The 13,892-nt window shown below is 38.0% G+C and overlaps 1 protein-coding gene across 2 annotated transcripts in view; it reads left to right on the top strand.

Moving 5' to 3' along the window:
* RNF128 (ring finger protein 128) overlaps nt 1-13,892 on the top strand; it is a 110,073-nt gene that overhangs the window by 90,744 nt on the left and 5,437 nt on the right. For both annotated transcript variants that reach the window (XM_025853673.2, XM_025853672.2), the window contains exons 4-6: nt 1,161-1,243; nt 8,749-8,845; nt 10,153-10,321. In XM_025853673.2, the coding sequence (XP_025709458.1) occupies nt 1,161-1,243; nt 8,749-8,845; nt 10,153-10,321 (349 nt within the window). The remainder of the gene's footprint in view (nt 1-1,160; nt 1,244-8,748; nt 8,846-10,152; nt 10,322-13,892) is intronic.

The following is a 13,892-nucleotide window of genomic DNA, read 5'->3' as shown; positions in this document are numbered from 1 at the left end:
CCACAGCACATTCATTAAAATGGCTAAACCAGTACAACTGACAATACCGGAGAGCTGGCCAGATATGGAACAGCTGGAACTGTTATGCATTTTGCTGGTGAGAATGTAATGTATAGCCAGTTTCAAAAACACTTTGGCAGTTCTTTGTGAAGTCAAAAATAACACTTTCCAAAGAACCCAGCAATCTCAACTACTAGATAGTTAACTTAGAAGAAAAAAGCATGTTTACATAAAAACTTGTACATAATTGTTCATGGCAGCTTTACTCATAATCACCAAAAATGGAGAGAACCCAGATGTCCTTCAGATGGTGAATGGATGAACAAACTGTGGCACATCCACATCCTAGAATACCATTTAGCAATACAAAAGGGTTTGCGTTGTCAGTGGAGACCCTGTTGATGCACATAATATCATGGATGATTATTAAATGTATTAGGTTAAGTGAAAGAAGCCAAACACAGAGGCACGATTCCATTTATATGACATTCAGGAAAAGCAGAAAGTATGGGAACTGAAAACAGATTAGTGGTTGCCAGAGGATGGGAGTGAGAGTAGAGGTTAGCTACAAAGGGGTATAGAGGAATTTGTTGGGGCCGTAGAACTATCCTATATCTTGATTGCAGTGAGGATTGAGTGACTGCATATTTGTTCACATTTGTAAAACTGTATACTAAAAACAGTGAATTTTACTGCATGTGAATTTTACCTTAATTTTTTCTTAAGCGGGAAAACATAGCTATAGAACTTGTACAAATGGCATTTTAAATAAATGTTACCTATTCTTCTTTGTACTGTTCCTATTTTGGTTGACTTTATTCTTTTACCTTTTTTAAGTCTAAATGATCTTCAATCAATTGTATAAGAGTGTTATCAACTGTGGTCACAATGTTTTACATTAGATCCTCAGATCTTAATTGTATTATAAATGAATGTTTGTACGCTTTGACCATCTACTCCTTATTTCCCCCATCCTCCAGCCTCTGGCTGCTCTCTGTTTCTAAAAGTTTGACCTTTTTTTAGATTCCAGTCAGGTCTAAATTTTACATCGCTTATTGAAAGAATCTATGCAATTTAAGTACATACATATTCTGACCTTGCTCTGTAGTTTAATGTATCTTTTCTTATCCATCAGAGTAACAATAACTATTTGCTCATAGGAAATTGGCCCTGATGGAGATAGTTGTGCTGTGTGTATTGAACTATATAAACCAAATGATTTGGTGCGCATCTTAACCTGCAAGTAAGTTTGATTTTCTTTTATATCATCAATAAGAATATCTGGCTTATTGAAATGATTGTAATGAAGGAAACTATTTTGAATGTTTCCAAATTGATGTAAAGAAAGTATTTTCATTTAAATATAGGTGAATGCTTTATATATTAATATCATTGAAATTGGTATAAGGCTAATTATATAAAGTTCCCATAATCTGGTACAATTTAGAAACTAGTTCCATATAAAACTAAGAACCTAGCCAGCGACACCATAATTTACACACACATGCATAGATAGGTAGATAGATAGATAGATAACTGGATTATTTAAAATCATTTTAAGAATCCTATTGAGGGAAAAAATACAAATCAACTCAGTGGCCACCTATTTGGAAGTATTCATTCTTTAGTTTTCTGTTACCCTTCTCCTGGAAGTTGTTCTTAACACTCTTTCTTTTAGCTATTAAATAGTGGTGTTCCTAGAACTGATCACATGACCTAAAGTATCAGCATTATCTTGTACTCTGTACTATATTATTGAGAATGACTGTGCTATTTTTATAGTTAGGGAATAACAAGATAATAAAGATCTGAAATACTGAACAAAGTCTTAGGTCAGGTAACATCTTAGCCATTTTTGAAGTAATAAGTATTGAAAATAGTTTTTTTTTGAAGCTAAGGTAATGAGGCTTTTATATTTAAAAGTACTGTATTATGAGCCAGATGGCAGAGGAGTAGACCTAAATTTCGCCTGGTCCCAGGAATTAAGCTAGATAGTTATCAAACCATTCTGAACACCTACAGACTCAACAGGAGATCAAAGAAAAGAATAGCAGCAACTCTCTGAACAGAAAAGCAACCACTTTCTGGAAGGTAGGACGTGTGGAGAAGTGAATCCAAGGTGATGTTCAGGAAGATAGACCTGGGAAGATTGCGGGGGGCTCCCATCATCCGACTACCACCAAGTGATAGAGCCGCAGAGCACAAAATTGGAACTTTTAGAAATCAGCTCTGCTGAGGGATGTCACTCCAGTGGCTAAGCAGAGGGTGGAACCCTCGCGGGACAGTGTGGTCTCAGGACCCTTGGGGTCACAGAAAGGCCGGAGGTGGCCTGAGTGTGGAAGAGCTCCCAGGTATCGGAGCAGGGAAGCCGGCTGCAGAGACGGAGCCAGGGAGCGGGCTCTCGGCTCAGGGTTGCCATAAACTGTGATCCGCGGCCCAGTCGGGCCACTGCTCCTCCAGCAGGGACCCAACAAGCGGCAGATCCGGGGAGACTCCCCTTCCTCCCCTGGGAGGAGCGGCGCGGAAGCACACCGCAGGGATCTGCTGGGTTTGGAGACTCCACACGGGGTTGGGTGCCAGAGATAGAAACACATGGTCACAGGCCGGGTGAGCACAGAGTGCGGCCGGAGACCAGGGAGACGGGAGTGACTGACCACTTTTCTCTGGGGGCGCGCTGAGGAGTGGGGCCGCAAGTTCTCGGCTCCTCCAGGGTGGAGATTGGGAGGCCGCCATTTTCACTCTCTGCCTCCAAAGCCGTCCGGAAAGCTTGCAGGGAACAAAAGCTCCCGAGAGCAAACCCAAGCAGATGATTTAGCCCAGACCCAGCAAGGGTGGGGCAATTCGGCCTCTGGCAAAGACATTTGAGAATCTCTGCAACAGGCCCCTTCCCCAGAAGATCAGCAAGAACAGCCAGCCAAGACCAAGTTTACCGATCAATGAGAATGACAAAACCACAGAGCTAGGGGAATACAGCACATAGAATTCATGGCTTTTTTCCCATGATTTTTTACTCTTTCAAAGTTAAATTTTAAATTTTTCTTTATTTCTTTCTTTTTCTATTTCTTTTTTTTTAATTTTTCTTCTTTCCTTTTTCAACCAACATCTTTCTTAACCATTCCTTTATAAAATCTTTTCCAATTTTCATCTGTACAGTCATATTCTATCCCTTCATCGTATTTACCCTTATTTTTGTATATATATATAAGTTTTTCTTTTTTAAAATTTTGGGAAGCAGTTTCTTCTAAAAGACCAAAATGAACACAAAATCTAGTGTGTGGCTCTGTTCTATTCACCAGCCTGATCATATTCTTTTTTTTCTTTCTGCCCCCACTTTTCGGTCTCTTCTGATTTGTTTAGTGTATATTTTTCTGGGGTCGTTGTTACCCTTTTATCATTTTGTTCTCTCATTCATCTGTTCTTCTCTGGACAAAATGACAAGACAGAAAAACTTGCTTCAAAAAAAACAAGAGGCAATACAGACTGCCAGGGCCCTAATCAATACAGATATTAGTAAGATGTCGGAACTAGAGTTCAGAATGACGATTATCAATATACTACTAGCTGGGTTTGAGAAAAGCAGAGAAGATACTAGAGAATCCCTTCCTGGAGAAATAAAAGAACTAAAATCTAACCAAGTCAAAATCAAAAAGGATATTAATGAGGTACAATCAAAAATGGAGGCTCTAACTGCTAGGATAAATGAGGCAGAAGAGGGAATTAGTAATAGAGAAGACCAAATGATGGAGAATAAAGAAGCTGAGAAAAAGAGAGATGAACAACTACTGGATCATGAGGGGAGAATTCGAAAGCTAAGTGATACCATAAGATGAAACAATGTTGGAATAATTGGGATCCCAGAAGAAGAAGAAAGAGAGAGGGGGGCAGAAGGTATATTAGAGCAAATTATAGCAGAGAACTTCCCTAATTTGGGGAAGGAAACAAGCATCAAAATCCAGGAGGCACAGACAACACCCCTCAAAATCAATAAAAATAGGTCAACACCTTGACATCTAATAGTAAAACTTACAAATCTCAGAGACAAAGAGGAAATCCTGAAAGCAGCTCGGGACAAGAGGTCTGTAACCTACAATGGTAGAAACATTAGATTGGCAGCAGACCTATCCACAGAGACCTGGCAGGCCAGAAAGTGGTGACATGATATATTCAGGGCACAAAATGAGAAAAATATGCAGCCAAGAATACTATATCCAGCTAGGCTGTCATTGAAAATAGAAGGAGAGATAAAAAGCTTCCAGGACAAACAGAAACTAAAAAAAATGCAAACATCAAACCAGCCCTACAAGAAATATTGAAAGGGGTCCTCTAAGCAAAGAGAGAGCCTAAAAGTAACATAGACCAGAAAGGAACAGAGACAATATACAGTAACAGTCACTTTACAGGCAATACAATGGCACTAAATTCATATCTTTCAATGGTTACCCTGAATGTAAATGGGCTAAATGCCCCAATCAAAAGACACAGGGTATCAGATTGGATAAAAAAACTAGACCCATCGATATGCTGTCTGCAAGAGACTCATTTTAGACCCAAAGACACCTCCAGATTTAAAGTGAGGGGTGGAAAACAATTTACCATGCTAATGGACATCAAAAGAAAGCTGGAGTGGCAATCCTTATATCAGACAAATTAGATTTTAAACCAAAGACTATAATAAGAGATGAGGAAGGACACTATATCCTACTTAAAGGGTCTATCCAACAAGAAGATCTAACAATTGTAAATATCTATGCCCCTAACATGGGAGCAGCCAATTATATAAGGCAATTAATAACAAAAGCAAAGAAACACATTGACAACAATATAATAATAGTGGGGGACTTTAACACCCCCCTCACTGAAATAGATCATCTAAGCAAAAGATCAACAAGGAAAAAAAGGCTTTAAATGATACACTGGACCACATGGACTTCACAGATATATTCAGAACATTCCATCCCAAAGCAACAGAATACACATTCTTCTCTAGTGACATGGAACATTCTCCAGAATAGATCACATCCTGGGTCACAAATCAGGTCTCAACCAGTACCAAATGATTGGGATCATTCCCTGCATATGTTCGGACCACAATGCTTTGAAACTAGAACTCAATCACAAGAGGAAAGTTGGAAAGTACTCAAATACATGAAGACTAAAGAGAATCCTACTAAAGAATGAATGGGTCAACCAAGAAATTAAAGAAGAATTAAATTCATGAAAACACAAGTGTTCAAAATCTTTGGGATGCAGCAAAGGCGGTTCTAGGAGGAAAGTATATAGCAATACAAGCCTTTCTCAAGAAACAAGAAAGGTCTCAAATACACAACCTAACCCTGCACCTAAAAGAGCTGGAGAAAGAACAGTAAATAATGCCTAAACCCAGCAGAAGAGAAATAATAAACATCAGAAGAAATAAATGAAATAGAAACCAAAAGAACAGTTGAACAGATCAACGAAACTAGGAGCTGGTTCTTTGAGAGAATTAATAAGATTGATAAACCCCTGGCCAGACTTATCAAAAAGAAAAGAGAAAGGACCCAAATAAATAAAATCATAAATGAAATAGGAGATACCACAACCAAAACCTAAGAAATACAATCATAAGAACGTATTATGAGCAGCTATATGCCAGCAAATTAGACCATCTGGAAGAAATGGATGCATTCCTACAGACGTATAAACTACCAAAATGAACCAGGAAGAAATAGAAAACCTGAACAGACCCATAACCAGGAAGGAAATTGAAGCAGTAATCAAAAATCTCCCAAAAAACAAGAGCCCATGGCCAGATGGCTTCCCAGGGGAATTCTACCAACCATTTAAAGAAGAATTAATACCTATTCTTCTGAAACTGTTCCACAAATATAGAAATGGAAGGAAAGCTTCCAGACTCATTTTATGAGGCCACCATTACCTTGATCCCAAAACCAAAGACCCCATCAAAAAGGAGAATTACAGACCAATATCCCTGATGAACATGGATGCAAAAATTCTCACCAAACTACTAGCCAATAGGATCCAACAGTACATTAAAAGGATTATTCACCACAACCAAGTGGGATTTATACCTGGTCTGCAAGTTTGGTTCAACATCCGCAAATCAATCAATGTGACACAATACATTAATAAAAGAGAGAACAAGAACCATATGATCCTCTCAATAGATGCAGAAAAAGCATTTGACAAAGTACAGCATCCTTTCTTGATCAAAACTCTGCAGAGTGTAGGGATAGAGGGTACATACCTCAATATCATAAAAGCCAACTATGAAGAACCCACAGCAAATATCATTCTCAATGGGGAAAAACTGAGAGCTTTCCCCTTAAGGTCAGGAACACGGCAGGGATGTCCACTATCACCACTGCTATTCAACATAGTACTAGAAGTCCTAGCCTCAGCAATCAGACAACAAAAAGAAATAAAAGGCATCTGAATCAGCAAAGAAGAAGTCAAACTCTCACTCTTTGCAGATGATATGATACTTTATGTGGAAAACCCAAAAGACTCCACCCCAAAACTGCTAGAACTCATACAGGAATTCAGTCAAGTGGCAGGATATAAAATCAATGCACAGAAATCTGTTGCATTTCTCTACACCAACAACAAGGCAGAAGAAAGAGAAATTAAGGAGTCGATCCAATTTACAGGTGCACTCAAAACCCTAGGATACCTAGGAATAAATCTAACCAAAGAAGCAAAGGATCTGTACTCAGAAAACTATAGAATACTCATGAAAGAAATTGAGGAAGACACAAAGAAATAGAAAAACGTTCCACGTTCATGGATTGGAAGAATAAATATTGTGAAAATGTCCTTGCTACCTAGAGCAGTCTACACATTTAATGCAATCCCTATTAAAACAGCATCAACTTTTTTTCAAAGTAATGGAACAAATAATCCTAAAATATGTATGGAACCAGAAAAGACCTCGAATAGCCAGAGGAATGTTGAAAAAGAAAAGCAAAACTGGTGGCATCACAATTCCAGACATCAAGCTTTATTACAAAGCTGTCATCATCAAGACAGTATGGTACTGGCCCCAAAACAGACACATAGATCAATGGAATAGAACAGAGAGACCAGAAATGGACCCTCAACTCTATGGTCAACTAATCTTCAACAAAGCAGGAAAGAATGTCCAATGGAAAAAAAGACAGTCTCTTCAACAAATGATGTTGGGAAAACTGGACAGCCCCATGAAGAAGAATGAAACGGGAGCATTTCCTTACACCACACACAAAAATAGACTCAAAATGGTTGAAAGACCTCAGTGTGAGACAGGATTCCATCAACATTCTAGAGGAGAACACAGGCAGCAACCTCTTACACCTCAGCCGCAGCATCTTCTTCCTAGAAACACTACCAAAGGCAAGGGAAGCAAGGGCAAAAAGGAACCATTGGGACTTCATCAAGATAAAAAGCTTTTGCACAGCAGAGGAAATAGTCAACAAAACCAAAAGACAACCGACAGAATGGGAGAAGATATTTGCAAATGACATATCAGATGAAGTATCCAAAATCTATAAAGATCTTATCAAACTCACCACCCAGAGAACAAATAATCCAGTCAAGAAATGGGCAGAAGACATGAACAGACATTTTTCCAAAGAAGACATCCAAATGGCCAACAGACACATGAAAAGGTGCTCAACATCACTCGGCATCAGGGAAATACAAATCAAAACCACATTGAGATACCACCTCACACCAGTCAGAATGGCTAAAATTAACAAGTCAGGAAACGACAGATGTTGGTGAGGATGGGAGAAAGGGGAACCCTCCTACACTGTTGGTGGGAATGCAAACTGGTATAGCCACTCCGGAAAACAGTATGGAGGTTCCTCAAAAAGTTGAAAATAGAGCTACCCTATGACCCAGCAATTGCACTACTGGGTATTTACCCCAAAGATAGAAATGTAGTGATCTAAAGGAGCATGTGCACCCCGATGTTTATAGCAGCAGTGTCCACGATAGCCAAACTATGGAAAGAGCCTAGATGTCCATCAACAGATGAATGGATAAGGAAGATGTGGTATATATATATACAATGGACTATTATGCAGACATCAAAAGAAATGAAATCTTGCCATTTGCAACAACGTGGATGGAACTAGCGGGTATTATGCTAAGCAAAATAAGTCAATCAGAGAAGGACAATTATCATATGATCTTACTGATATGAGGAATTTGAGAAACAAGACAGAGGATCATAGGGGAAGGGAGGGAAGAATGAAAGAAGACAAAACCAGAGAGGGATACAAACCATAAGAGACTCTTAATCTCAGGAAACAAACTGAGGGTTGCTGGAGTGGAGGGGGTGGGAGGGATGGGGTAGCTGGGTGATGGACATTGGGGAGGGTATGTGCTATGGTGAGCGCTGTGAATTGTGTTAAGACTGATGAATCACAGACCTGTACCCCTGAAACAAATAATACATTGTTTATTAATTAAAAAAATGTAAATAATTTCATGACAGGGATTATCTCCTGGCATAGAGTAAGAGACAATAAAAATGTGTTGATTAACATAAAAAATTTTTAAAAAGTGAAAGTACTGTATTATGAAACTTCCTAATTTTGTTTCTGTGACTCCTTCGTAGTGTTTATGCTGTAATGGTATGCTTAAAGGAAAAACCGACATGTTAAAAAAACTAAATAAATATATAAGGTAACCTGTTAGTATATTAGGCTAAGTGTTATTGCTGTTTCACAAGTGATAACCAAATTATGTGTGTTTTTTTTTCATTAGCCATATTTTCCATAAGACATGTGTTGACCCATGGCTGTTAGAACACAGGACTTGTCCCATGTGCAAATGTGACATACTCAAAGCTTTGGGAATTGAGGTAAACATTACTAAACTATTTATATGAAGGAACTTAAGTTATTTATGTACCTGGGCCTTCAAGAAAGTAACATCCTTAGTTTTTAGCTGTGTAATATGCTAGACTTGTGATTTATATCAAAAATTGGACCTATTTACATCATAATGACGGTAAGGTGCCATGTTGGACCACTTCCATTTTCTTTCTTCTTTTCTCTTATTATTTGGTCAGAATTTTAAGTGATGACCACAGACACTACCAACTGGCTTCTGGTACATCTTGCATTTTTGCTCTTACTATTGCACAACGACTGAACTTGTAGTTAGATGAGCATTTTTATTTTGAAAAAGCATAATAAATATTAAAGTATAATTGTATTTGGTAAATGAAGTAAAACTTACCTATTTTACAATACACCAGCAACAGAAAGTCAAGCTCAACAAAATCTTCCTGACTTCAGGAGATACATAGATGGTACTGATTCTCAAATCCCTTAGGGGACAGCATGAGATGTTGTTGTTAAATAAATTTTTTATTTATGAATAATTTTAGATTGACAGAAAAGTTGAAAGGACAATACAGAGAGTTCCCACATAACCCTCACCCAGTTTTTACTATTGTTAACGTTTTGCATTACTGTGGTATGTTTGTCAAAAGTAAGAAACTGAGGGCGCCTGGGTGGCTCAGTCGTTAGGCGTCTGCCTTCGGCTCGGGTCATGATCCCAGGGTCCTGGGATCGAGTCCCACATCGGGCTCCCTGCTCGGCGGGAAGCCTGCTTCTCCCTCTCCCACACCCGCTGCTTGTGTTCCTGCTCTCGCTATCTCTCTCTCTGTCAAATAAATAAATAAAAATCTTTAAAAAAAAAAAAAAGTAAGAAGCTGACATTGGGTCATTGCTATTAACTAAACTTCAGACTTCATTAGAATTTTACCAGCAGCTGCCTTTTGAAAACTCCGGGAGGTGAACTTGATTCAGGGTGGAGGTTTTTTTGTGTTTTTTTGTTTGTTTGTTTGTTTGTTTGTTTGTTTGTGTGGAGTGCCTACCTTGTAGCAGGCATTGTGTTATGAAGCACTGGGATCAACCAGATGAATGTCAGATGTGAAGGCAATCTGCCTATAACATCTTCCACCCCATTTTGGACCCAGTTACTCCAACTGCTCTGGCTAGGACCAGCAAGAGATTTTTGTGATCATCAAAAGGGATTATAGGTTTAAAAGGTTAAGAAGCATTGCTCCAATAAGTTACCTATGCAGAAATTTTGTAATGACATGTCAGGAAAAAACAGGTACTCTGAGAGTCTTTTAATTTGTTCCAATGCTTTCCAAAGGTGGATGCTGAAGATGGATCAGTGTCTTTACAAGTCCCTGTTTCCAATGAAACATCAAATAGTGCCTCTCCTCATGAAGAGGATAATCGCAGTGAGACTGCATCGTCTGGCTATGCTTCTGTTCAGGGAGCAGATGAACCGCCTTTAGAAGAACATGTGCAGTCAGCAAGTAAGCACCATGCTGAGGGGCAGTGAGTGCCCGACAGTGATACATTGTGGAGCATATATGCCTGGCAGAGGGCTCCTGCTTTTTATTGTTTGTTCCTTTCATCTCATTAAACACATTCCAGGTTTTTTCTAGTAACAATGATGGAGTGCAGGACACACCCCTACCTTAGCTTAATAGGCACATATCCAAGTGTATCTGAAACAGATGAAATACATCAGGAGTGGGCATTCTTCACAGACTAAAAAGATTTTTTATAGGATAGCTTCTCTCTGATGCATTTAAGTATTGGTTATTAACTTACAAAGGCTGAGGAGAAACTTTAAGCTTTGGAAGCCATTGTTTATTGTAGAGCAATCAGAAACTAAGATAACTGAGTCCTGAAATGGTAAGAGAGAATTCAGTTTACAAAAACTTGATTTATACACAACTTCCTAGGAACCCATCTTTTGCACAGATCGGAGACTGTAAGAATACGTGCTGCCACCTGTTGATTATTTACCATGAAATGAACAAACCATGGAAACTAAAATTGAATATATTATTTTCAAACTTCATGTGAATTGAGTCAGCGTTGTAACTTAGTAATGTCGTGCCAGTGGAGAAAGTTCAGGGAGTTTTGTTACCTTCTTCCTTAGGAAGGGAAAACCCTCATGCAGAAATTAGTTTTCTTCTCTTTAACTTCCACCTTTTTCATGGTTTTTGTTGGTTTGATGGTTTTCTCAATCTTCATGTTGAAATAACCTAATCCTGGCATAGAAGTAGAAGAAAACTAGATATTAAGATGACTTGTGAGAGTTTCAGCTTCCTATTGACATAAGCCTTTATCCTCAGTATAGACTTATCAGTACCATACACATCATTCCTGAAGATGTCATGAGGAGTACTCTCATGCAAGTATACACCTCATATTTCTTGTAATCTAATCTTCAGACATTTCCCGGAGTACAAAGTCATCATAAGAATCTTAATAATCTGTAGATTATTCTACCTACAATAGAGAATCATTGTCTATTTGCCCCAGGTGATTTTTTTGATTCCATAACTGTGTGGTAATAGAATTCAGTGATGATAACGGAGAGTGTACTGGATAATTCACTGTATTGCTAGGCTTGTTTTTTTTAAAGTTCTGATTTACGTTTTTTGTGTGTTCTCTTCTTCTTGTGAGGCAGGGTGGTAAATAGAACAGTTTTTGCAGAGAATATGACAAGCAAATGAAATGATGATCCAAATTCCTCCCCCTATATTCTTTATCTGGATGAATGGTAGTAACACCCATTCAGGTGCCTCAAACCAGAAACTAGGGAGCTCCTAGATTCTTCCCTCTCTTTCTTATTGATTCAGTATCCCTTTCTTTAATCCATCTCCTAATTCCCAACCTTAATTCCACAGTCATAATTTGAGCCACTGTTTTCTCTCTGCTCATTCCTTCCACTCTCATTCCTTCTCCCAAGAAACTGGGGAAGCCTGGTCTAATTTCTGTTCGTCCTTTAAAACTTACCTCTTTTGAAAAGCCTCCCTTGACTCACATGTGTGACCCTACTGTCTGCTTCCATAGAACTTACATTATTGCATTTATTGTACTGAATTGTATTAAAACTTTTAAACATTCCTTTGGATAGGAACAGTGTCTTATTAATCACTACTGTATACCCAGCACTGAGAACAGCCTGCCATGTAGTAGATATTCAAACAGATGTTGAATGAATGACCATATAGAGTAGATTTTAATTTTATCTATGATTATATATTACTAGTTTGGGTATCTTGCCCATTAGCTATTGATTATTGTGGTGATAGTTGATTTAAATAACTTTGCAAACATATAATTGATTTGTTCATGTCTGTTTGTCCCATCATTGCAGTAAGTTCTGTTAGAACACTGGGTTTTAAAACTTACACGTGCATCAAGTCACCTAGAGGGCTTGTTAAAACAGATGGGCTGCCACCTGTTTGTGACTCCATAGGTTTGGAGGAGGACCTGAGAATTTTTGTTTCTGATAAGTTCCTTAGGTGATATTGATGCTGCAGGTCCAGGGACCACTCTTTGAGAACCACTAAATAAGGGCCCTAGTTCTTAACCCTAGCTACACATTAAAATCACTCAGAGAATCTTTAAACATTACTGATGCCTGGGCTCTTCCCCAGAATGGTTAAATCAGAATCCATGAGGGGTGTGGCCCAAGACAAGTATTTTTTTTAATTTTTAATTTTAATTTTGATATAATTTCAGGCTGACTAAAAATTTCAAAAATGGTACAAATAATGCCCATATACCCTTCACTCAACTTCTCCAAATGTTAACATCTTATATAATCATATATAATTATTAACACCAGGAATTTAACTGATAAAATGTTATTAACCAAATGAGAGATCTGAACTCAGATTTCACCGATTGACCCACTAATGTCCTTTTTTCTGTCCCAGGATCCCACATTGCATTTCCCTTTCACTCTTTTTTTTCCAGATTTATTGAGATATATTTGACATAAAATTGTGTAAGTTTAAGGTATACAACATGATTTGATACACCTATATTTGCAAAATGATTACCACAATAAGGTTAGTTAACAAATTCACCATATAATTATAAATTTTGTGTGTATGTGGTGAGAATATTTAAGATCTACTTTCTTAGCAACTTTCAAGTATATCTAAAATTCCACTACTATTTACCCAAAGAAAACAAAAACAGTAATTCAGAAAGATATATGTACCCTTATGTTTATTGCAGCATTATTTGCAATAACCAAGATATGGAAGCAACCTAAGTGTCCATCAATAGACAAAAGGATAAGGAAGATGTGGTATATATAATACAATGGAATATTACACAGCTGTAAAAAAGGATAAGCTCATGCCATTTGCAACAACATGAATGGACCTATAGGTTATCATGCTAAGTGAAATCAGTCAGACTGAAAAAGACAAATACCATATTATTTCACTCATGTGGAATCTAAAAAAAAACAGATAAATAAACAAACAAAAAGCATAATCAGGCCTATAAATACAGAAAACAAAGTGATGGTTGCCAGAGGGGAGGGAGATGGGTAAAATGCGGGAAGGGGATTGGGAGATCCAGGCTTCCAGTTATAGAATGAATAAGTCATGGGAATAAAAAGCACAGCATAAGGACATAGACAATGATACTGTAATAAGACACTAAAAAAGCTAAGTATAGTAAAATGTATAAACTTTAAGAAGTCTGTAATATAGTATTATTAACTGTAGTCACCATGCTGTACATTAGATCCCCAGAACTTAGTCATCTTAAAACTGAGAGTCTGTGCCCTTTGATCAACATTTCCCCATCCCCTCTGCCCCTAGCCCCTAGCCCCTGATAACCACCATTCTGCTCTCTGAGTTTGGCTTTTTTTTTTTTTAAGACTCCACAGATAAGTGAGATCATACAGTATTTGTCTTTTTTCTGTCTTATTTCATTTAGCACAAATGCCCTCAAGGTCTACCTATGTTGTTGCAAATGGCAAGATTTCCTTCTTTCTCATAGCTGAGTAATATTCCTCTGTGTGTGTGTGTGTGTGTGTGTGTGTGTGTGTGTGTGTGTGTG

This window comes from Callorhinus ursinus, unplaced genomic scaffold (assembly GCF_003265705.2).
Source record: "Callorhinus ursinus isolate GAN/ISIS: 27379988/994484 unplaced genomic scaffold, GSC_fseal_2.0 scaffold65, whole genome shotgun sequence".
NCBI classification, from domain to species: domain Eukaryota; kingdom Metazoa; phylum Chordata; class Mammalia; order Carnivora; family Otariidae; genus Callorhinus; species Callorhinus ursinus.
Note: the sequence above shows the minus strand (reverse complement) of the source record. Positions and strands in the feature narration are given on the sequence as shown.